This window comes from Papio anubis, chromosome 11 (assembly GCF_008728515.1).
Source record: "Papio anubis isolate 15944 chromosome 11, Panubis1.0, whole genome shotgun sequence".
In the NCBI taxonomy this organism is placed as follows: domain Eukaryota; kingdom Metazoa; phylum Chordata; class Mammalia; order Primates; family Cercopithecidae; genus Papio; species Papio anubis.
The window spans coordinates 106,912,885-106,940,075 of NC_044986.1; the positions used below are offsets into that span (position 1 = coordinate 106,912,885).

At 36.0% G+C, this 27,191-nt stretch overlaps 1 protein-coding gene across 1 annotated transcript in view; it reads right to left on the reverse strand.

The window, feature by feature from the left end:
• Nucleotides 1–27,191, reverse strand: part of MALRD1 (MAM and LDL receptor class A domain containing 1) — a 682,023-nt gene that overhangs the window by 587,275 nt on the left and 67,557 nt on the right. Inside the window, exons 6-10 of the mRNA XM_031652710.1 lie at nucleotides 19,990–20,091; nucleotides 18,946–19,092; nucleotides 15,292–15,458; nucleotides 9,667–9,759; nucleotides 6,944–7,151 (exon numbers count right to left, since the gene is read on the reverse strand). Coding sequence (XP_031508570.1) covers nucleotides 6,944–7,151; nucleotides 9,667–9,759; nucleotides 15,292–15,458; nucleotides 18,946–19,092; nucleotides 19,990–20,091 — 717 coding nt within the window. The remainder of the gene's footprint in view (nucleotides 1–6,943; nucleotides 7,152–9,666; nucleotides 9,760–15,291; nucleotides 15,459–18,945; nucleotides 19,093–19,989; nucleotides 20,092–27,191) is intronic.

Below are 27,191 nucleotides of genomic sequence, written 5' to 3' on the forward strand. Positions count from 1 at the left end.
GCCACTTTCTAGGCCACCTCCAAAATTTTCTGTCAGTTGGTGGAGTGTGGAATACAGCATGTTCTCACTCATAGGTAGGAATTGAACAATGAGATCACTTGGACACAGGAAGGGGAACATCACAGACCGGGTCCTATTGTGGGAAGGGGGTAGTGGGGAGGAATAGCATTAGGAGATATACCTAATGTAAATGACAAGTTAATGGGTGCAGCACACCAACATGGCTCATGTATACATATGTAACAAACCTGCACGTTGTGCACATGTACCCTAGAACTTAAAGTATAATCAAAAAAAAAAAAGAAATATTTAAGACTCAAAGTACATACTTGGCCTCCGAAATGTGCTTCAAAGTTCCAAATTCTTGGCTGTGGATTTGACCAAGAAATTCTTCCACTTCACTACATGGGTACCCCCAAATCCTAGAACATACTTCCCTGGAATACAAAATCTTCCATGGGTAGAATGACCACATGTCTGGCCTGGCCCAGGGTTGCTTCAATGCATGCCTGTTGTCCTAGCATCTTTTCCCTCTCTCAGTCCCTCTTTGAGTAATAAAGTCAATATTGCACTGTTAGGTCAGCAAACTATGCATTGCTATACAAAGGAAGCAAATCCATGCAAACAGCAATCTTCTTCATCGCAGAGACCTGCTGAAGTCACCAACCTAATTTCCCCAACAAGGCAGTGGTGTGAAATGGCAATGAGATCGATGAGTGTGAAAATGGAAAGTACCATATGACTGATGCACCCCAAACCCTTACCCAGACTCTTCACAATTGAGCTGGTCACTCAACCGCAAAGACGTAAAGAACGAAGCTCTCAAGATAAAAGCAACTTTTGATTGTATATATGTTGAAATTTGGCTTTAGGACAAAAGTTCAAACCATTTCTTTCATTACCTAGATGTTTTATCGGTTAAAAAATGTCAATCACTGTGCTTTTTACAGAACGCTAAACACCACTATCCTTTGAAAAATGAAAATTAGCTTTCAGAATCCATCACTGTAAAGATTTGTGAAAGCAACATGGTGACTTGGTGCAACCACCTCTGTAAAACCTTGGTGAATTGCTTGGCTGTTTTTACTAATGTGTTCCTGTACACGTAAAAGAATATTTTTTAAAGCTAAAAGCTCAAGAACTTCACTGTACTGTAAAATATAAGTCAAGTTCCAGTAACCAAATTGAAGTTCTTCCATTAATATCTCCCCTGTGTAATTCAAAAACTTTAAAGTGAACTTATAAATATCTGAAGAAAGCCAGGAGAGTCAAATGCATTATAGCAATTATTAAATGCCTTATCATACTATGTGTGTTAAATGTAAACATTTGCAAAATCTAAAAAATATCTATTCATGTTATAAATAAAGTACTTTCATTAAAATAATGATTTTTGATTACTTGGTTGCTTTTATTTTAACTTTCTGTGATTATAGAATACGCTTCACCATCTCTAAGTGCAGTATGAGATATGACACTGTTCACAATTTTAGAAAAATTTTACTCAGAGTTTGGCAGTTAAAGTAATATTTTAAGATTATGACAAAGCTTTATCTTGCATATTTAACCACTGCAGCATATGGGCAGACAAGAAAGAATTTCATTGTTCAGCTGAGAAAAAATCTGGATCATGAAAAGTAAAATATTTTATGAATCCTCTAGAAGTTAATCAACTCTCTGTGAAATAAAGGGGAAAAAAAGCTATGTAGGGGAAATGAATGGGGAAAATTTCACTTAATAAGAATATATAAGATTTTAACAGGATTACATAAAAATTTTGTTAATATGTATTGCAAACCCACACAGATCATTGCTACACTAAATATTTTTATGTTGGTATTTCCTTTCCCTTGATGAAGTGTTTTAGCATTCAACTTTTTTCTAACATGAAAGATTTCTAGAGACAATATCACAGTAAAAATTAATGCATTGTACAAGATTCTTGCTTGAATTTCTTTCATTTGACTATTATGCCAACGTTCCCTTTGAAGGCACACAATTCACATTAGCATTTAAAATTGTTTTAAAAGTCCTATAATAAGAAAAACCCTATTTCATGGAATTTCCTGAACTATTTTGATTTGAAGATATATCTATTATGCCAACTTTTCTGGAACACAGTGAAGTAGATTCTATATATATATATATTTCCTATACGAGTTATTGAAAATTTTATATATAAATACAAATGTGTATTTTATTGTGGTAAAATATACATGACATAAATGTAGTATTTTAACAATTTTTAATGTAAGGTTCTATGGTATTAGGTACATTCCCATCGTTGTACAACCATTACCACCATCCATCTCCAGAACTTTTTCATTCCCAAACTGAATCTCCACCTCTATTAAATAATAACTTCCATATCCCCTCCCCTCAAACCCTGGCAACCATTTTACTGTCTCTATGAATTTGCCTCCTTTAGGTACCTCATATAAGTGGGATCAAACAGTATATGTCCTTTTGTCTCTGGCTTATTTGACTTAACGTCTTCAAGGTTCATCCATGTTGTAGCGTGTGTCTGAAAATTATATCTATTTCATGTATAAACTGTTCAGGGATCCAATGTGTATCTTTGGATATGTTTGGCACGTTGCATTTTAATTATTTTGATAGAAATTTTTTAAACATATTGCATATATATGTATTACTTTTTTAAGCTTTACTGATGTTTACATGACAAATAAAATTGTAACTAAGGTACACAATGTAATGTTTTGATATACATATACATAGTGAAAGGATTACCACAGTAAAGCTAATTAGCATCATTTCATCATATAGTTACCTTTTGTGTGTGTGATGAGAAGATTTCAGATCTACTCTCAGCAAATTTCAAGAATGCAATACAGTGTTATTAACTATAGTCACCAGGCTGTGCACTAGACCCCCAGAACTTATTCATCTTGTAAGTGAAAATTTGTATCTTTTGACCAACAGCTCCTCATTTCCGCCAGGCTTCAACCCTGGACAACTGCCATTCTACTCTCTGTTTCTACAAATTCAAGTTTTTTAGATTCCATGTATAAGTGAGATTGTGCTGTATTTGTCTTTCTCTGTCTGCGGTATTTCACTTTGCATCATCCTCTGCAGGCTCATCACCGTCGCAAATAGCAGGATTTTTCTCATTATTGCTGAATAATATTCCTTTGTGAGTACATATATATTTTATAAACACACACACACACCACTTGTTTGATCTATTTTCAGAGACTTCAGTTGTTTTGGTTGGATATTTTGAACAATGCTGCAATGAACATGAGGGTGCAGATGTATTTTAATCTTAACTGCTCTCATTTAATACAGGATTATGTTAATAAACATAGAAAACCTATTGTTTGGTTTTAGAGAAATTTTACTCAGAGTTCATCAGTTAAAGTAATATTTTAAGATTATGACAAAGCTTTCTCTTGCATATTTAAACACTACAGCATATGAGCAGACAAGAAATAATTTCATTGTTCAGCTGAGAAAAATTCTGGATCGTGAAAAGTAAAATATTTTATGAATCCTCTAGAAGTTAATCAGCTCTCTGTGAAATAAGAAAGAAAGCCATGTATGGGAAATGAATGGGGAATATTTCATTTAATAAGAATATACTAGATTCTAACAGGATTATATTATAAATATTTTGTTAATATACATTATAAATATACATTATAAATATTTTGTTAATATTCATGCTCTAAAGGACTAGCAAAGTGATAAGAGTTTTTGCTTCTACCCTGAGAGAACTCTGACCTGTTTGCCTTTAGTTTTTATCAATTTTCTTTAGATGCCATCTGTTTCTTCCCCTAGCTGTCTTCCTTCCTGAAGCCTCTTTGGTACAGTGGTTCTCAAAGTTTCATATGCAGACAAGTCACCTGGGATCTTGTTCCGTGTGGCTTTGGTTCTGTAAGGCTAGGCCGGGGCCTGAGGTTCTGCATTTCCACTAAGTTCCCAGGTAATGCTGATGCTCTGGTCCGTGGAGTTTGCTATTGCAGCAAAACCCACAGGCCCTTTTTATTAACTGCTTTTGAAAAGCCACTGGTCTGGAGGCTACGTTATGCCATATATTAAAATAATGCCTAAAAGTAAGGGCAAGTTGATAATGAGAGAAGACCTGAGTGAGTCTGCCTTTGGGGAAAAGCACACTGTGGAATACCAACTGACAATCCTCACGAGTTCATATTTACTCATTCTCTAGAATTTGGTAAGTATTCCCAGTGCTATTCAAACTGCCTGCACAGACTATACCCTCCTAGAGATTCATTCCAAAGTGCAATCAAAAAAAAGATAAAAAGGTATTTTTCTTGTGCTTCATGAACATGGAAGAATCAATCGTTTATGAAAAAAAACTTGATATTGCAAACTCAAATTTGTAAAATACAAATGCATATGTATATGTAAAATATTTTAAAGTGGTTTTAAATTTCAAAGGAAAGCCTCTCTTATTTTGTAAGAATATACATATGCACGTATCTATATGCACAAATATATTAAATACTTTAGTGCAGCAAAAAATGTAAATTTATATAAGTTCTAATAATTCAAATCTATATAACTTCACAGCAGAAATAATTGTATAAATGAATACATGAAACACTCATTTTGGTATCAAAATACATGAATACACATATATACTGTATGCAATATGGCTACATTTTTATGACATATTCCCTATATCAAGTCAATCTCAGTCATGCAAACATGACAGGTTTGCTTTGGACAAATGAGGTTATACTATTTAAAAACTTAAAAGATTATTAAGTAATACTGTTTTTGTTGAGAAACACAATTACCCGTTCCTGCACTCACCCAAAGAAAATAGCAGAACAGTATCAAGATCTACTGAATTGGAAAAATGTCATATATATAGTCAATGAAACTTCAGTAAATGAGAAAATATGTCAAAAATCAAATGCTAAACAATTTTTAAAAGGTGAACATAAAGAAAGATTTACTACGGGGAAAACAATGGAGGGGAAAAAAGCTAAACTTTCAAATACACAAGTGCCCAGGTGCAGTGGCTCATGACTGTAATCCCAGCACTATGGGAGGCCGAAGTGGGTGGATCACCTGAGATCAGGAGTTTAAGACCAACCTGGTCAACACAGTGAAACCCCGTCACTACTAAAAATACAAAAATTAGCTGGGTGTGGTGGCACACAGTTGTAATCCCAGTTACTCTGGAGGCTGAGGCAGAAAAATCGCTTGAACTCGGGAGGTAGAGGTTATAGTGAGCCAAGATCATGCCATTGCACTTCAGCCTGGGTGACAGAGCAAGACTCTGTCTCAAAATTAAATAAATAAATAAATAAATAAATAAATAAATAAATAAATAAAAATTATGTAAGTGGAAAGGAAATACATTTTCCTTCAGTTATTGACATTAAGAATTATAGAAACTGTTAGAAATATTTTCCCAATAGAAATGCACCAAATTGTCTGTAAAAAATTTAAATAAAACATAGAAAGAAACATCACATACATTGGAGTAAATAAATTGTTCTTACATTGTTTGTTTTGAACAAAAGAAGGGAGCCGCCCAAAAGCTCCATTGAGCTCACACTGGTTAGCCGATTACTTGGTCTAAAGCTAGGAGTCTGAGGTATTAACTGGATTGCTGTTGATGAACATGGCAGAAGGGGATTTTAACCTTACTTTCTCATCTCCTCTCTCCCATGTCCCTCTGCGTTGCTCTTAATAAAATCCAATCTTCCCAAGAGAAACCTATTATACAGAGCTTTTCACTTAAAAGGTGGCATTTCTCTTATTATAATATTTTCACCTCTGCTCAACCAAACATCTCGCAAAAACACTGCAGTAAAATAAATGTCAAATTTTTAATATCTTTTAAAAACCACCTGTTTGTGATACAGAAACTGGATTCATATCCTTGGAATACATGTTTTCTAAAGAGACACAGGGATCTCAGTTGCTAAGTTACCTCATATGAGAACCATCCTGTGGATTGTAAATTAAATTATATTTTTGTTGAAATATGACTATGCTTGAATAGTAATGGGATCTCTTGTCATCACTTCTATCAAAGACTCTTCAGAAAAGGCCTGAAAGGTGTTGGGGCATTTTGGCCCTCCCAAACGCCAGTCATGGCTGAAATGATTTCTTTCTTTTCTTTTTTTTTCTTTTTTGAGATGGAGTCTCACACTGTAGCCCAGGCTGGAGTGCAATGGCGCGATCTCAGCTCACGGCACCTCCACCTCCCGGGTTCAGGTGATTCTCCTACCTCAGCCTCTGAAGTAGCTGCAATTACAGGTGCCCACCACCATGCCTGGCTAATTTTTTGTACTTTTGGTAGAGACGGGGTTTCACTATGTTGGCCAGGATGGTCTTGAACTCCTGACCTCGTGATCTGCCTGCCTCGGCCTCTCAAAGTGCTGGGATTACAGGTATAAGCCACGACGCCTGGCCAGCTGAAGTGATTTCTAGGCAAGTAGGAGGAGGGTGGCCCTTCCTCCAGAGCAGCCATGATGGCTGAAGGCTGCCCTGGAGGAAGGGCCACCCTCCTCCTACTCGACCCTCTCTGCTACAGCTTCCAAGATGATTAACTAGAGAAGGTAAAAGCATACACTTAATAAAAGTTGGTAACCCATACTATATACCTCCAAGGGGAAGGTACAAAAAGGTTCCCTCTCCCACCCATCTTCTCTTTAATCAAAGCACACACATTCACGCACCCAGCCAACAATAATCACAACTATTCATTTGTAGAACAAATTGAGAGAGATGTTGCAGTTTTTGCAACAAGCAACAAAACATTAAGTTAAAATAGAGATCCCTGAAGGAATAGTAGTAATAGTTTCAGAGTGATAATCCATATTTATCATATTTCATACATATGACTTACCTTTGCCTTGATAGAAACAAGGACTATTTTAAACCCAATTAACAGTCGTGAATTAGAGCGTGTAAACTAGTAAGCCATTCAGTCACTTACCACAAGTTTCTGGGTCTTCATCACTCCCATCGGAGCAGTCCTGCCGAGAGTCACAGACAGATTCTTTGGCGATGCACTGGCCACAAGAGCAAGGGAATTCATCTGCAGAGCAAAGCTTTCTGGATTGGGCCTGTCCACAGGCATAGACCCAGAGGTGATCAAGCCCAATAAAACTTCTCTGGCTCAAAAGAGTCCCTTCAAAAATAATCTTCAGGAAGAAAAAGATCAATTTATGAGTTTACAATCTCCTTAATAAGACAAAAAACTAAAGAAGGTTGATAAAGACTAAATAGTTATTGAGAAAAAGTGTTTAAAGCAACCAAGGCAATATATAACAAAGTTCCTGTTTGATAAGCTCAACTCATGCTCATAAGACTGATGGAAACATCTGCTCCACTAAAGTCTCAGAGACACCTCCCAGGATCAGGCAAAACACAAGCATCCCACTTAACTATCGAAGATGTCCCTGACTGCAGACTTGTTACTTGGTCATCATCCTTAATTTTCAAGGAAAATAAGAAGTATTGTCATTACTTATAGAACAAGAGCTGTAACTGCATCTGACTTAGTTTTTAACTACTGAAATTAGTATTGGAATACATGAAGAAAAATATCAGGCAAATGGAAACAGACACAATATAGGAATAAAAAAATGTAAGGGAATAAACATAAAACTCTAGTAAACTTACATAAAAGAGTAATTTATGTGGTCACCAATTGAATTGCTAGCTTTTCTGAAGATAAGCAATATTAGCAAATGAAACAACCACACATTGCTGGTCAAGTGTAAGATAATGTCCAAGTATTAGTATTGCTTGAGTTTCTACCAAGAGCAATTATTACTTAAAACCAAAAGTGCAGAAGAATAAATAGCTGACTGTATCACAAATAACTAATTATTTGCTGTCCAAAACATTAGCCATGAGCCAGAGATGACTATTTCAATTCAAATCAATGAAAATAAAATAAAATTTAGTTCCCTCAGTCATAGTAGTCAAATTTCAATTGTTCAGTACCCTCATGTGATCAGTGACTACCATATTGGACATCAGATATAAAGCATTTCCATGATGCAGAAAGTTGTATTAAACAGCCCTAAATGTGGTTAAAATTCCAGCCAGATACTAAGAATTAAAATTGACTTCCTTCAGTTTCATCCAGCTTAAAGTTTCTGAATAGATTTTCTTTTCAAAACATGAGGGATAGGCCAGGTGTGGTGACTCACACCTGTAATCCCAGCACTTTGTGAGGCCAAGGAGGGTGGATCACTTGAGGTCAGCAGTTTGAGACCAACCTGGCCAACATGATGAAACCCATCTCTACTAAAACTACAAAAATTTAGCCAGGTGTGGTGGCAAATGCCTGTAGTCCCAGCTGCTTGGGAGGCTAAGACAAGCAAATTGCCTGAGCCCAGGAGGTGGAGGCTGCAGTGAGACAAAATCCCACCACTGCACTCCAGCCTGGGCAACGGGGCAAGACTCCATTTAAAACAAGCAAAACACAAGGGATATCTATTTGTTTGTTCATTAAGAATTACTTAAGGTCAAATTTGCAGTTTGCAAATATGTCTAATAATTTGGTTTAGAAAATAATATTAAATTTAAATCATAGCCAACAATGAGAAAACTTTGTATGCTGCTACATACTTTTCCCATAATGAATTATCATACATGTAAAAATTATTAGTGTATAGCTGTGTATTTTCATAGCAGCAAGAGATCAGATATGCAGAAATGATATTAATTTGGGGTTCAAAAATTGATGGGTTTAAACTTAGGCCTCAAAGGCCTATAATTATTGAACAGCTAATTATATTACATATGCACTTGAGAACCTGGAATAACTCTCAAATTCATTTTCTTTACATTTTACTTTGTTTTATCTTTGAGTTAAAACAAAATTTAATCTTCAGTTTATGAAAAAAGAAACTTGTTTAGTACCTGAGAAGTTATAAAAACAGACATCAGCCTAAAAAAAATTAAACAGTGTCAAAGTGTTAACTCAATAGGCTGTGATAGGATATATGAATGGAAAATCACCATAAAGAAATGAAATGGATTTCATAACCTACACATATAATCAGTATCATCATTTTATACTCACACTCCAGCATAAATAAACTTACACATTCCATATAACATGTTGGTGCAAAAGTAATTGAGGTTTTGGTCATTAAAAGTAATGGCAAAAGCCACAATGGCAAAAGCTGCAATTACATTTGCACCAACCTAATACAAAAACAAAATATCAACGTAATTTTTTAAGAGACAGCATTCCTATTGAGCCTATGTATGTTTCATATGCTTCTTGGTGTAGATAGAGCTATCCGTGTGTTATAAAGATACGAATTATTGCATTCAAAACATTTGCCTATACTCTACTAAATTCAATACCAGTTTACTATTTATCTACTTCATAATGCAATTTGTTTCCCTGGGGCAAAGCATGATGCTGGGGAGCAAGAAAGGAAGGCTGTGGAGACTGAGGAAGCTGTGAACAAGAATGGATACACTCAGTTTCCTCTGCCATCGAAAATTTGGTCTGAGAAGGAAAAGGTACAATTTTAAAAGTAGGCTATCACTCTCCCCAAATATACAAGTATGCATCCCTAACTTAAATGCTAATTTAACTTTAGCAGTGCATGATCAATTTATTACTGCAAAGCTAAAACTTAAACCATGATTTTAAAAAAATACTGTTTTGTTTTTTTTTTTCTTTCATACCTTAAATGTCTTCAGACCTTCTGGTATTAACACATCTGCTTTCACCCATTGGCTGTGAGTTGATGTGTTGTATGTCCAAAACATTTCTTCTTCCTTTGATTTGAAGAGAAAGACATCACTCATTCCCCATATTCTAATCTTCACATTTACATACATGCTCTCTTAATTACATTTTAGTAGGTATTACCTTACCTGTAAGATATAAAGTACTAGGAAATCTAAAGTCTTGGTAGTAAAATTGAAAAAGCTGAATATCATTTAAAAAAATAGGAAAATAAAGCATGTTTATGTAGTAAAGCTGCTTTTTGCAGATAAACAGTATTAGGATGGAACAAACATTTGGATGAAATCTTTAAAAAAAAAACAGTAGTGAGCTTCAAAAATAAAATTCTAAGTAACAGCTAATAAAATCAGCAATTTAAATGTTGATCTCAATAACATTTTTACATTTTGTTATATTGCCATGACTCTAGTAAAGAAAAATATTACAGGCAAACAATATAAAGGTTAAAAATGTTATCAGATGCATTTTCTGTACAATTTCAAATTATACTAAATATTTTTTCCTATGGAAACATTTGGTCCAAGTTCCAAACCATACAGTTATTTTCTGAAAATTACATTCTTAATTTGGTCATTCTATCAAAGGCCTATTTACATCTTTTAGAGAAATCTATGTCATGCACCTATACAATGATCATTTTTCAGATTGCAAAATGTACATAAAATTGTCACTACATGCTATGAGTATAGTAATAAGGCTTTACTGCATTCAAAATATTTATTGAGTGTAAGAAGCTCAATAAAAGTCTATGGTGAAACTCCATCTCTACTAAAAATACAAAAATTAGCCAGGCATGGTGGTGGGTGCCTGCAATCCCAGCTACTCAGGAGGTTGAGGCAGGAGAATCACCTGAACCCGGGAGGCGGAGGTTGCAGTGAGCCAAGATGTCACCACTGCACTCCAGCCTGGGCAACAGAGCATGAATCCATCTCAAAAAAACTAAATAAAATAAAATAAAAAAGTCTATATAAGTTACCCAAAATTTTGTCTACTGCATGTATGGCATTGGTCTTTATGATTTATGATAATGCTTTTATGTTCTGAAATCATCTTATTTTTATTTAAAGTTTATCAGACATTCAAATTAATTTGACATATCTCCCCAAAAATAGACCAAATTGTTCATAATGTTTACATATAGAATGCACTAATTTTTTAGGTAACAATATGATAAAAATGCGAAGATTGACATAATTATCTCTCAGGTCGAGCTCTGAGCCTGGCTCTGTCCCACTTTCCAGCATGAGATAGAAAGCAGCCCTGAAAGGCAACATCTTGTTGTAATTCAAATGACACGTGACATCAATATTTGTCTCCTCACTCAGCGTCACATATTTTATTCATGCCCAAGATTTTCTAAAAATGAATCTACTTTCAACTTAGTCCTGCACCCTCAGATGCCTACTCCAAATTTCCAAGTCCTAAATATTTCAGAAGATAGTCCAAATCCATTACAATGTACTTCATTACTTATTCATATCAACTGAGAAGATTTCTACAAGACAATGAAACACATGGGGTGAACATACTGTCAGATGATAGCTTTCATGGCGGATCAGGATGAACTGGAGTTATAAAAAGTTGAGACAAGCAACTAATTTTTCTTCTACTTATTTCTTACACAACTTCAGTTATTTAGCATCAAAACACTTACACCCTCCACAGATGCTTTTATTGTCACCTCTTGGCAAACAACTGTATTTACCACTTTCCCCCACTTTCATTTTATGAAAATAATTTAGAGCTACTGTGCTCTTTTTTCAGTGACAATTTAATTGATTCCCATCTGCTCCCCCTGAAGATGGGTGCACTTACATTTTTTTGAAAAGTGAGCAGTGTTCTTTCCAAACTTAAATGGTTTTTCATAAGCCAAGTTCATAGCACACAGTGAATGAGATCTAAATTTTTCTATACATTTTCCAGTCTGATGGCACCAGCAATGTTTTATAAAAAGAATTTATTCTAAGTGAAATCAGGTTTCATTTTATTTCTGCTCTTACTCTCCCTCTTTCTAGTTACTTTTCACAGGTGTTAATGCAAAAAAGAAATCTCCAACTCGGCAAAGCTTTTCAAGTGATGTTCTACTTTTCTTTTATCTTAAAATCAGTAAATAATTTAAAATATATATATATCTTTGCTCCCCCAGTCCAGGATCAATAATGCTGATGTAACTTTCAAGAAAAATATTTAACATATTTATTAACACTCTCTCTCTTAGAGATGCCAGTCTATGCTTTTCCCTTCCAGTAAAGAAATCAAGGATACTAAAGTCAACGTTGTTGAGTTTCACTACTTTTGATCACATCTAGGAATAAGACCATGTAATCTGGTAAAGAATTACAAGTAAATTTGGTTGTAAAGAAAAATTACACGTAATTTTTTTGGTAAATAATTATGTGGAAACTTTACACAGAATAAAAAGTAGGCTGTTGCTATGAGTATTATTTTATAGATCATGGACACAGATCTAACCCAAGAATAGTTAGATGGTACAAACTTTAATTGCTACACACTTCAGTTGATTCTAAAGAGTGAACTTTGTACTTAACAACTTGCCTTCCCCTGAGTTTTTCACTTCTTAAGTTCTAATGTCCTCTGGAAATAAAGAAAACAACTTTCAGCATTCTTGCTAGATATTTCTTTGCTTACCTGCTCACATGTATAGAGCAACAGATGTTCACAACAGAAAACAGCATTCTATTCATAGAAAGACGTAAATCATCATTTTCATCAAGAGCTATTTTTTTAAATCATAGTTTTGGAGTCCTTTTAAGTGTGTGATAAAACACTGACTTATGACTTAAATGTACTTTGATGCAGATTTTGCATCAGTGAGTAACATATGTATAGAGGATAGCAAATAGTGTCAGAAAAGACAGGACACCTCACAGAATACTGTCTAACGAATCAAGCATCAGTCAACAATCTCTAAGATGTACAACCATTTGGTTCTGGTTAATGCACTAGATCATTTCCCTATGATTAACTTCTTTTCTTATAATATGATAGACAGAATCTTGATAACTGTATTACTGATTAATAGAGTTAACGATGTGTGGTATCTAACATCATTTATATATGATGTAATACTTGAAGCCAATTTGTTTTCACTCCTTTCTTGCATAGTTCTAAAGCCATCGGAAGAATGGCACTGCTCATTTTCAGTAATTCCAATCTACATTCATTCATAAATACATACATACTATATACACACATTCATAATTACATAATACACACACATTCATAATTACATACACAATACATACACACATTCATAACTAAAAACATAATTCCATTCTACATGCATTGAAACTTTTAAAATGCATCACTCATTTTCAGAGCAGATTAAAATAATCCTCAGGATTAGATCATATTATAGTACAAATTTCTACTTAAATTTAGGCTAAGAACTCATTCAATTTTAATGAAATAATTATCTGTCATCTGAAAAGCATTACCATAGGCCCACATATATAATTTAACCATTTTTAACTATAATTTAAACTCAATGAAATTATTCTAGAATTTATCTACTATGCCTTTATTGAAGAAGGAGCTGGAAATTATAGAATGTTGCAGATTGCATGGAGGCTCACTGGGATTGGTTCAAACAGTACAGGTGACAGCAACTGAAATATTGAGGCATGAATGGCGGAACATACATGGATACAGTTAAATTTTTTCTCTCTTCCTTTTTGGTAAAATTCATGCCATGTATCTGGACAGTTTGTAGTGCTGCAGGAAGGATAAGGAGTTGCTGTCCCCTTTTCTTCCTCCCCCTACACCTTACCAAATGGAATGAAATATATTAAATAGATTGTAGGGCAGTGACTACAAAGTACTACTGCAAAAATCACAAAAACATAAGAAGTTCTAGAATGCCAGAAAAATTATATCGCATGCAATTAAAAAAGAATGTATATGCATATGTATATTACTTTACATATCTATATGTGTGTATATGAATGTGTGGGAAGATATATATATATCACATCCACATCTATAGATAGGTGATATGTGTATATATATCACATCCATATTTATCTATATTTTTACATCTATGTGGACGTGTAGAGATATATATGTATATCTATAGATATCTCACATCCACATAGATGTAATTATGTGAATCCATATAAATCTGGATACATTAAATAATATATTATTTGTTATATATTATATTACATATAATTATACATTATGTATTATTTATTATGAATCTATTTATTCATCTCCAGTTTCTGGCAGAGAGTTCCCAAAAACCTGTGAATTTCCTAATCAATAGGGATATTAATAGAATCTTAGGGGACTCATCACCAGAAAGATCAAGCTATGATTAGAAGCTTGGAACTTTCAGTCCCACCTCTTCTGGGAAGAAGAGAGGGGCTGGAGATTAAGCTAGTAATTGATCATACCTACATGGCAAATCCTCTATAAAAAATTTCTGGAGTACAAGTTTCAGAGAACTTCTAGATTGCTGAACATGTGCTGATTCCTAGAGGGAGCACACCCGGGGATGCATGGAAGCGAAGCACCACCCCTCTTCCCACATACCTTGACCTATTCATCTCTTCCGTATGATTGTTCATCTACATTTCTAATAATAAGTGGGTAAACATGAGTAAAATGTTTTCGTGAATTCTGTGAGCCATCCTAGCAAATTATCAAACCTAAGAAGGGGGCCATGGGAACTGCAATTTATAGCTGGTAGGTAAGAGGCACAGCTCACAATAGGAAGCTTGTGATTGACATCTGAAGTAGGGGTAGTATTGTGGGCCTGAGACCTCAACCCATGGAATCTGCACTATCTCCAGGTAGCTAGTGTCAGAATTGAGGCAAATCATAGGACACTCAGTTGGTGTCTGCTAGAGAACTGAATTGCTGTGTTGGAAACAAAACAAAACAAAACAAAACACGAAATCTGATGTCAGAAGTAAGATATTGGGAGTGCTGAGGGCATAAGAGTAGAAAAAGCAGGGTTTTTCCTATACTATGGAATCAGCTGTCAGTTTGTTTTTATCTCTTTTTCTAATTGGAGTACTCACCCAACTTTACATTTTAGAACTCATTGAGCACGTGGACAAGGAGAGAGAGAAGAAGAATGGACTCAGTCTACCCAGTGTGCCATTTTTTCAATATTTAATCGATAATTACCAGTCTTGAAAATTATGTCGACTGCTACCCAAACAAGTTTCAACCATTACAGTTCTAATGATATATAGATGTAATGCCCAAAACAGATCACATCAGAGCTTCAGTACAGAGCTCACGATACAGAATCTCAGCTATCTCATTTTTATTAGATCTACAGTTTCTTTAATATACTTTGATGAATTTTGAAAACTTTATGAAATAATATTGGGCAGCTTATCATATTAACTTTTGTACATAAGAGTGTCTCCTATGCTTGTTTCTTAATAATTCTTTTTAAAAGTATACCAAATAAAGTCAAGTTCAAGAATAAAAGCTTATGTGCAACTGAGAAATCGAAACACAAGTTGCCAAGAGTTAGAAACTTCACTGATTCAATGAATTTGAAATAAATGCAACTTTCTTCTTACCTTATTATTATACAGTCTTACTCTCAGGACACTGCTTTCCATAGTGTAATAGAATTGAAGATGACAGCTCTTGCCCAAGCAATGACACACAGAGCTATTTAGGTAAGCCCTGCTGTCTAAATGGTTAAGAGGAAAAGCATGCTTAGCCCCTACCCATACATAATAACCTGAAATATAAAAGAAAAAAGAAGCAATTTAGGAAAATATTAGCTTCTTTCTGTCTGACTAAAACTATTACATTTCTGAAGTGTTCAAAACTGGACTTAAAACACAAATATTTTACTTAAAAGGACAGAATGTTTTCAAATGATTATATCAACTACAAATAAGAGGTTTTAATTTTTATATTAGCTCCAATATGTAGATAAATCTTCTCCTAATTTCTATAAACCAAATTTGATAATACCCTTTTGTAAAAATTCAAGATTCCTATAAAAGAAATCTACATATACAAATTGCTACACCACCAAATTATTATCATTTTTCTTTTAAATATCACAATTCAATCCTTTTTTTAATCAAGAATTTCTCTTCATCTTTCCCAGAATTCTTGCCCCTTTGGATGATTTTCTGATTTACTTTTTGTAGAAAATCCTTTATAGTTTTAGTAAATACAACTTAAAATGCCTTCTTTCTTACCAAGCCACACAGAGGTATGAGATATCTACGGTCCTTTTAAACGTCACTTATGAATTTTGTTTTACATAAAGATATTGTAGATAAGTTTTTCCCCATCTGATATTTAAAACCAATTTGAGCTGTTCTTGAACTTAATAACATTGACAACACAGATTTATATAGAGATTTCTGTAATTTTACTTCATTTTCAAAAATAAAGTCTGAAATGCTTCTTCATGCTACTGAAAGAGCTGCATGTCTCAGACACTATTTTAAAAGAAGTCTCTAAGGAAACCCAAATACAATAAGAAAGACAAAAACAAGAACATTAGACAAAATTTCAGCCTCAGATATTTACAGCTACAGCAAATACTAAGCATAACATAATCCTTAGCTGGATAAACGTAATGTAAAAGCTCACACTATTTACATTAGTGCCTTTTACACAGTAAATCATGTCTGACTTTCAACAAAAAATTACAAGGCATCTGCAAGGCAAAAAACACAGTTTGAAAAGAATAATCCTAAAAAGTAAAGTCTATTAATCTTTTTGAAAATAGTCTGTACACTATTCACAATATCAAAGACAGGGAATCAACCCAAATGCCCATCAATGATAGACTGGATAAAGGAAATGTGGTACATATATACCATGGAATACTGTGTAGCCATAAAAAGGAATGAGATCATGTCCTTTGCAGGAGCATGGGTGGAGCTGGAAGCCATTATGCTCAGCAAACTAATGCTGGAACAGAAAGCCAAGCACCACATGTTCTCACTTATATGTGGCAGCTGAACAACGTGAACACAGACACATGAAAGGGAACAATACACACTGGGGCCTGTTGAGGAGTGAGGGGAGGGAGAGCATTGGGATAAATAGCTAATGCATGCTGGTCTTAATACCTAGGTAATGTGCTGACAGGTGCAGCCAATTACCACAGCACATGTTTACTTATGTAACAAACCTGCACATCCTGCACATGCAGCCTGGAACTTAAATAAAATAAATAACAATAATAATAATATTACTACTACCCCCAAAAAATAAAAAAATAAAAATAATCTGCATAATAAAACATATAAATACAACGCTAAAGACAGCAAAAACTAATTACATTTATAAATTGTAAAAGAAGAAATTAAATTTCATACAATTCTAATACACTCTATTAAAAACATATTAAGATACACTAGGAAATAAATAAGAAAATATTAGCAAGTATAAACTTAAAACAAAAATAAATTAAGACTTTAAATTAAATGCCCAATAGGCAGAATATAACCTAGACTGGCCATAGTGTCAAAGAGAAAATTCATGTACCAGAAGCCCTGAAATATAACTCAAAACAGAGTAAATTATATAGAAAATAAAAAGGAGCAGTCAAGTTATGGAGTGTGAACATTAGTTGTGTTTAATAGAAACTCAAGATGAAAAGATTAGAGGGAGTAAGAGAGAATTACTTGAATAAAATAACACAGTTTCTGCAAATGATGATATATGTGCATTCAGAGCATTAAAAATTAAACATATACTCATTCCTGCACTCATCATACTGAAATTTTCAAATATCAAAGATAAAGAAACATTTTTTACATCTGCATTAAACTAAAAAAACATTACTTGCACTCAGACTTCTCAGTCACTACAGTACATATCAGGAGCTAAAGAGGGAAAATCTTAGAATTTAGAAATTAAAAAAAAAAATTTCTAAAATTGTATGACCAGATAAATTATTATTTAGAAGTGAGAACAATTTTAAAACATTTTAAGTTTACAGATACTGTGGGAGCTCATCACCACAGATCTTTTCTAAATAAGAGAACAATTGATTAAGAACAATTGATTAAAGAGTCAACCTTTGCAAGGGGATAAGGGAACCAAGAAGGAAAGCATAAAATCTAAAGAACAGTGGTAAGAGAAATAATGAAATATATAATCTTAATAGTTATAAGTATCATAACAAGATATTGACTTTAAAACTCTTTAAAATGTTCAACTGTAACTCAGGACCAAAAAATAATTAAATGGTACTTTGGTCTTTCTCACGTTCAAAAAAGCAGAAATACTAAATCACTTTAGGCTTTGTTAAAGAAATTTCATATAAAGAATATATCCTAAAAGTAAGAATAGTTATAACAATAAGATATATAAATTAAAGCTTCCAGATCAGTGAAAAAAATAAAAATAAAAATGTAACAATACTCACCCCTCAAAGAAAAGGAAGAAAGAAAAAAAGCAAAAAGAATAAAAGTAAACAGAAAATACAAATTAATATGTTAGCAAGAGGAAGAAACTCATAGACAATATGGCAGTGTTAAAAAAAAAAAACAGAAAGAGGAAGGAAGGAAGGAAGGAAGGAAGGAAGGAAGGAAGGAAGGAAGGAAAAAAAAAAAAAAAAAGAAAGAAAGAAAAAGAAAAAGAAAAAGCTAGCAGACTTGGCCAGGCACAATGGCTCACACCTGTAATCCCAGCACTTTGGGAGGCTAAGGTTGGTGGAACACTTGAGGTCAGGAGTTCGAGACCAGCCTGGCCAACATGTTGAAATTCTGTCTCTACTAAAAATTCAAAAATTATCCAGGCATGGTGGCATGTGCCTGTAGTCCTAGCTTCTCAGGAGGCGGAGGCAGGAGAATCGCTTGAACCGAGGAGGCGGGGGTTGCAGTGAGCCGAGATCTCACCACTGCATTCCAACCTCGGTGACAGAGTAAGACTCTTTAAAAAAAAGAAAAGAAGCTAACAGGCATAACAACAACAACAACAAAAAGCCTTTTAATACTTCTCCTTTTTGTTCACACAATAATAACTCCTGAAGGAAATAATAAAACTTAAAAAAAATTGTTAACCTAGTACAACTCTTCTTTTACACTGTTGGAAACATAATTGTTATTTTCACCTTCAGCTCCTATTGCAGGGTGTATTTTCAATAAAATATACTCGGTATATTCACCAACGCCCCCTATGTAATGTCTTATAACTAGTCACCATAAAACAGAATTCTAAAAGTAATACACAAAAGATATTTTTTTTTCTACCTTCATCACCACCTCCTTGATCCTGCTGAGGTGTGGATTCTAATGCAGGGACCTCTCTCGCTTTTGTGCGCATCCAGGAAATTTGGCCAACAGATGCCTCTGATGTCCACTCACACATGTCAAATTCAAACCCACAGGCCTGACACACTAAACAGGGGAGAAAAGATCTTGGTGGACTATTAGTCTGCTAGAGTGGCCGCTTAACCAGGTTACATATTGTAATCAACCAAAAGGCTTATACATACACATACACATTAGCACACACTAATTTACATCTAGAAGTTGGAATTCAATAAGTCTTAGAGTGTACCAGCAACTCTATTTTGCAAAAATTTTTCAGTTGATCCACATGTACGATATCCTCTCAAATGAGAACCATTGCCATAAAAAAAACGAGATTCCTATTTTTTCTTGTATGCGTCACCACTTCCATCACAATATGTCTTAATTTTGTTAAGAGACAGGGTCTCGCTCTGCCACCCAGGCCAAATGCAGTGGTGCAATCAGAGCCCACTGTAGCCTCAAACTCCTGGGCTCAAGCAATATTCCAGCCTCAGCCTCCCAAGCAGCTAGGACCACAGGTGCACGCCACCATGCCTGGGTAATTTTTTTTTTTTTTTTTTTGTAGATATGACATCTTGCTATATTGCCCAGGCTAATTTTGAGCTCTTGGCCTCAAGCAATCCTCTCATCCAGCCCCTCAAAGTACTGGGATTATAGGCATGAACCACCATACCCAGCCAACAATTTTTAAAATGGCTTTATATTTTGCCTTACCTACTTTATGGGATTCGATTAGTTAAATTATTTACTATTCATAATCACACTGAAATATTAAAGAAGAAACATTGCATATAGTTCCAAGATGGTTTCAGTTTGTTTTACAAAATGACATGACCTTAAATTGATGTATTTGGTATAAACCACCACAGCCTCCCAATAAACTAGGACATTAATGTCAACATAGGTTGGCTTGTGAATGGTCTCTGGGTCTCATATATTGCATATACACCAGAAAAGTGAATATCTCAATTTAACACTTACATCTCAATTCTTCATCTGTAGTATCAAATCTGCAGAGATCTGTATCTGGACGGCATAGCTCCTGCTCAGCATTCAGTGCTTCCTGACACAGTAAAATTCCATCTGCTAAATTTAAAGATTGGCAAGAAGTGAAATGCAGGTGCAACTGGAAAGACTCAAGTATTTTTTTTTAATGTTAATATTCATTCTACAAAGCACTCTGTAACAAATTTCTCTACCACTCTTTAGGTAACCCTCTCTCTCTCTCTCACTCACACACACACACACACCACTCACATAGAGACAGAGAAAAACAGAACAAAACAACCATGCCAATGTTTCGGGATTTTAATCATATCTCCATAGTGACTGGCAAGTCCCAAAGCCAATCCTTCACAGGAGTGAAAAAACTGTCTAATGTTAGAACTCAGAGTCTACCATTTGAAGGACATATGTCCAATACAAGATATGGTGTCCCGTTAAACCTGAAGGTGGATCTTCCCCGGAACTGTTTTCTCTAGAGCTTTCTCAAATTGTGCCTGTTGGCCAGCCATGGTGGCTCACACCTTTAATCCTAGCCATGGACCAGCCTTTGGGAGGCCAAGGCGGGTGGATCACCTGAGTTCAGGAGTTTGAGACCAGGCTGGTCAACATGGCAAAACCCCATCTCTACTAAAAATGCAAAAATCAGCTGGGCACGGTGGCATGCATCCACAATCCCAGCTACTAGGGAGGCTGAGGCAGGAGAATCACTTAAACCCAGGAGGCGGAGGTTGCAGTAAGCCAAGATCACGCCACTTTGCTTCAGCCTCAGCAATAGAGCAAGACTCCATCTAAAAAAAAAAAAAAAAAAAAAAAAAAAAAAAAGTTGTCCCTGTTTTTTTGTTTTCTTTTCCCCAAGCCCTCCTAATATAAGACTTGAAGGTAGACTAGGAGTCCTTCCTGCCCATACCACTTGCAGACAGTTCTCCCTCTGACCTTCCTAGATACCCAAGCTTTGATTCTCATGAGGTCAAATGGCACCCCTCAGTGTTCCAGCTTGTTATAATCACCTACAGACACTGTGGGTGATCCCTGAGGGTGCCCTGTCCCTCAACCCTTGAAGATTCTAGCTCTGAGCTCACTGTCATTCTTTGTCATTTCAATATTCACTTTTATTTGCTTCTCAGTTTCTTGATCTCTTCTTATTGATGACCTTGAAGGAGAACTTTGATGAAAAACAACCTCTGCCACCACTCTTCAAAAGGAGTATTACCATTACTAATGATGATAACGTTTCCTTGTCTTAATTTCAAGTGGTCCGCTCCCCAATCATCATCCCTACCTTTCCAGCTCACTTCTTTTCATATCTCTACTCTAACAATATTTCGACTGGGCCAGGTTCTACAAGCCCAGGGTCCTAAATTCTTTTCAATTATTTCCCTCACATATCATGTCTTCATTTCCTTTATTACAGATGTCAGACAAGCAATCACTCCTTGGCCATGCTCATATTTCTCCATACTCTCATGGCAAAAACTCTAGAAAATACATCCCTTCACCTACTCTAGCCTGTATCTGTACAGCTGAATGGAGTGAAGAAATCATGCAGATTTCACTTTGTTCACAATCATGTAAACAGAAATGACTTCATATTGATGACTACTCACTGCATGATGTCATGGTGACCCTCATTCTTTCCTTTTCCACATTCCTAGACAACTGTTCAAAGCCTTCTATTCCCTCTTTTAACTTCCAGCTCTTCCTTCCCTATCATCATTCTCAGCTTACCATCTTGCTTCATATTTCATTGGGAAGATGAGAGAAATCAGAAGAAAACTTTACAAGTCTCATGATCAATCTCACTGGCCGGCTGTCCACATGCTTTGCCCTCTGTAGGAACAGGTCAACTCTCCATACCCTTCTCTGGATGACGTCTTCCATTTAGACAGAAATTTCATCTCTGCTGGCTATTTAAGGAATCATGCTGCCAATTTCCTCTCCTCTCATTTACAACAGTGTGTTCTCTTTCTCAACAAGATCATTTCCTTCAGGACCTAAATGGCCAAAACTTCACCCATCTTAGAAAAACACTCTCCTGACGCGACTACCTTCTCCAACTAACTTCTCAAAGTTCTGCCTATTCTCACACTGACTCCAACACCAGTTCTTTCCCCTCCTATTCTCTCTTGAATCTATGTCAATAACAGTTTTTAAAAAATTGAGATAAACATCACAAAACATATCACTTACCATTTCCATTTTATCTATTTTAAAGTGTACAAGTAGGCTGGGCACAGTGGCTCATGCCTGTGATCCCAGCACTTTGGGAGGCCGGGGCAGGTGGATCACTTGAGTTCAGGAGTTTGAGACCAGCCTGGCCAACATGGTGAAACCCCAACTCTACCAAAAATACAAATATTAGCAAGGTGTGGTGGTACACGCCTGCAATCCCAGCTAGGAAATCTGAGACAGGAGAATCGCTTGAAACCAGGAGGCAGAGGTTGCAGTGAGTCGAGATTGCACCACTGCACTTCAACCTGGGTGACAGAGCGAAGCTTCATCAAAAAAAAAAAAAAAAAAAAAAAACAGACTAGGCACAGTGGCTCATGCCTGTAATCCCGGCACTTTGGGGAGGCTGAGGCAGGTGGATCACCTGAGGTCAGGGGTTTGAGATAAGCCTAATCAACATGGCAAAACTCCGTCTCGACTAGAAATACAAAAATTAGCCAGGGATGGTAGTGCATGCCTGTAGTCCCAGCTACTCAGGAGGCTGAGACAGGAGAATCACTTGAACCCAGAAGGCAGAGGTTGCAGTGAGGTGAGATCGCACCACCACACTCCAGCCTGGGCAACAAGAGCAAAACTCTGCTTCGACCAAAAAAAAAAGTGTACAAGTCAGTGGCTTTTATTAAATCTGCAATGTTGTACAATTATCAAACTACCTAATTCCAAGACATTTTCATCACTTGTACCCCTCAGTCACTTCACCATTCTCTTTCCTTTCCCCCTCCCTTGGCAGCCACTACATCTGATTTCTATCTCTATGGATTTCCACCTCTGGCTGTTTCACACAAATGGAATCATGGAGGTTGTAGCCTTTGTGCTTGGCTTCTTTCACTCAGCAAAATGTTTTTGAGGTTCATCCATGCTGTAACATGGATCAGTATTTTATTCCTTCTTTGTTTGTTTGTTTTTTGGTCCCCTTTACCACTCCCCTGAAACTGCATATATCAAGACTGACCTCTATATTGCCAAATCACATATTTAACTTTTATTTCATCAACATACTTGACATATCATTATTATTGGACAGAGCTGCTCACTCCCTTTTTCTTGAAATATTTTCTTCACCAGGCTTTTGCATAAAACTCTCTTCTGGTTTTCTGCTCGTGTTGCCAGCTATTTTTTTCTCAGTCTCTCTTGTGGTTTTCCCTCATCTGCTCAACATGAGACTGCCTCAAAGCTCAGTCCTTCCATCTCTTCTCCTCTTTACAAACCCACAACCTTGTTAATATCACCTAGTCACATGCCATTAAATCCTTTCCTAAATGCTGATAACTCATAAAATTATACCTCAGGCCCAAAATTTTTGCTGGACTCCAACTCTACACTCTAGCAGTATCCTGTTACTGACTTAAGCCTCTTCCCTCAGGTCACAGAAATAGGTTTAAATCTTGAAACCACCTTTGCAAAAGTATAACTGAGACAGTGAAAGAGATCTAACTTAATTGACTCCATCTTACTTCTACCTTCCAAGCTGTCCTTGCTCATTCCTGGGTGTAGGCTGGACTAACTTTGGGAAGAACTTAGTTTATAGTTTAAACAAAGTTGTTAACAGCCCTTTCCCAAAGCAGACCTCCTTCTTGCCTAGGGACTAGATGGCCTTTGTAGGATTAACATTAGCCACAAGATTAGAAATTATGGTTTTGGAGTCACGCAGCTGGAGGCTATAAGATTCTGACCCTCCCTAAACTGCTCCTAAGATCAGTGCTTGACATATTTTGCAGACCCTGCACTTGATGGATCAACTGGCACCACCCAGGTCAATAAACTGGCTCATCTGATCTTGTGGCCTCATCCTAGGCACTGACTGAGCACAAGAAGACAGCTCCGACTCCCTGAGATTTCATCTCTGACCAGTCAGGACTCCTGGCTCACTGGCTTCCCCCAGCCCACCAAGTTATCCTTAAAAACTCTGCTCCCTGAATGCTCAGGGAGATTGATTTGAGTGTTAATATAACTCCAGTCTCCCACACAGCCGGCTTTGCGTGAATTACTCTTTCTCTATTGCAATTCCCCTGTCTTGATCAATTGGCTCTTTCGAGGCAGTGGGCAAGGTGAACCCTGTGGGCAGTTACTATCTCAAATAAACTTCTGATTTTTCTCAACCTAAACTTTCTCTTCCCACAGCCTTTCTTATCCCAATTAATGAAACTCCATCCTTCTAGTTAAGGCAAGAAATTGGGAGTCTTCCATGACTCATCTATTTCTCTCTCTCTCACCAAACATGCAATCCATCAGCAAATTTCTGCATTACCAATAAAGCACATCCAGAATCTAACTACATTTTATGACTTCCACTACTACTACCAACTCTGGCTCAGGAAACACCATCTCTTTCTTGATCGTCTTAGTAACTTCTTAATTTGCCTTCCTGTGGTTGTCCTTGCTCCACTATAATCTTAGATATGTGGGTCAGATCATGTCTCCTCTGCTCTTCCATGGTTTTCATCCTACATGAAGTAAACATCAATGCTTTACTATGACCTTCCTCATATAAACCAAGGCCTCTTTCTGCAAGGCCTTGCATTTATCGCTGGATCTATAAATAAAAAAATCAAACCCTAAGCCCCCAGCCATCTGAATGGACCCCTCTTCTCATCCACGGACATTCCAAAGTTAACCTGTAAAATTGGTTCAGGTCATGATAGGAAAGTGAAGCCAGACATGCCTCATTATACCCTCCTCCCTTTTGCAATTACTGGTAGAACAAACTAAGTCTGATAAGAAACATCTACAGTCTATTCTCTCTGAAGCTTGCTACCTGGAGGCTTCATCTACATGATAAAACCTTGGTCTCCACCACCTCTTACTGTAACCTAGAATGACTCCCTATGTTCCAGGTCTTTAGATAATAACTCAACCGATGGTCAATCAGAAAATCTTTGAATCCACCTATGACCTGGAAGCCCTCTCTCCCAGTTGTTCTGCCTTTCTAAACTCAACCAATGTACATCTTGCATGCATTGAATGATATTTTATGTCTCCCTAAATTGTATAAAACCAACTTGTAGCCCAACCGCCTTGGGCATCTGTTCTTAGGATCTCCTGAGGACTGTGTCATGACCCATTGGTCACTCATGTTTGGCTCAGAATAAATCTCCTTTAATATTTTACAGAGCTTGACTCTTTTTGTCAACATATCTAATATTCACATGGCTTGTTTCCTCTATTCTTTGGCTATTTTTCTCAGATTATATATTTTAATGTGAACATACTGACGATTTAAATGGAATCATGGAGGCTGTAGCCTTTGTGCTTGGCTTCTTTCACTCAGCAAAATGTTTTTGAGGCTCATCCATGTTGTAGCACAGATCAGTATTTTATTCCTTGTTTGTTTGTTTGGTTTTGGTCACCTTTACCACTCCCCTGAAACTGCATATATCAAGATTGACCTCTATATTGTCAAATCTCATATTTAAAAGTTAAATATGAGGTGAGTGAAGGTGAGAAACTGGGAGTCTTCCAAGACTCATCTCTTTCTCTCTCTCTCACCAAACATGCAATCCATCAGCAAATTTCCACATTATCAATAAAACGCATCCAGAATCTAACTACATTTTATGACCTCCATCCTCCATCTCATCCTCATTTCTGGAACTTCTTCTCACAGTTTTTTGCTTTACTGTTCTCCATAGCAAATATCACCACTTGACATAAACTATATTATTTATTTGCTTAGTATTTTTCTCCCTGACTAAATTGTAAGCTTGGTGAATGCAATGATTACTATTTGTTTTTTCACTGCTATCACACCACTACCTAAAAAAATTACTGGCATAATAGATGCTCAATGTATACTTGTTTGATAAATGAATAAATGACCTAAGAACAACCTGATGAAAATTTTTAAAAGACTGTAGACTCAATATACATCATTTTCACTTTTATTTATGTTAAAACTGAAGCAATTGGTTATGGAAATGATTTATGAATGCATCCACAATCTGGTTTCTCATAATGGGAGTTTACAAATGATGAATATGCAAATCCTCTTGAATGTAAGATCCACTACAAATAAAGCTGCATATGCAATTAAGGGAATGTTGGCGATAAATGAATCTAAGATTGCACAATAATGATTATCATGAAACAATTAAAACTGTAATTTTTGTAGATTCATATAATAGCTACAAATCTTCTATCCCTAGAGCTACATAACTAAATATTGGTCATAGTTCAATTAAATGTTGTATATTATCTCTAATTTGTCACTATTTATACTAGACAAAAAAAAAAAAAACACCCAGAAGTACTACAAACAAAAAAGCAAAACAGTTGAGTACAAATTGCATGGAATTAAAAACATAGCTTTTGTCAGATGTATTAAATTTCTTTCGCCAGGGTCTACCACTTTTACTAACTTTGGCCTGAAAACTGGAATTTACAACCATAAAAACAGTGGCATAAGAGTTTGTATTTTGGCCTGGCATGCATAAATTGTTGATCAATAAAACTAGACAGCTCTTTTTATTTTAGTGCATTCAATCCCAGAGCTCAAAGCTATTTAAATATGTCAGTTATTTATATTCACATTAATTTTCCCTCTTTCCCTCTCTCCTCTCCTTTTTTTTTTTTTTTTTTTTTTTTTTTTTTTTTTTTTTGAGACAGAGTCTCACTCTGTTGCCCAGGCTGGCTGGAGTGCAGTGGCACAATCTTACGTCTGCAACCTCCATCTCAGGTTCAAACAATTCTCTCCTTAGTCTCCCAAGTAGCTGGGATTACAGGTGTATGCCACCACACCTGGCTAATTTTTGTATTTTAAGTAGAGAAAGATTTCATCATGTTGGCCAGGTTGAGGTTGGTCTCGAACTCCTGACCTCAGGTGATCTGCCCACCTCGGACTCCCAAAGTGCTGGGATTACAGGCGTGAGCCACCATGCCCAACTCTCTTTCTCTTATTCTTACATTGTACCACAATCTGGATGTAGAATATTATTTTAGGGGTTTTCAAATCCTCC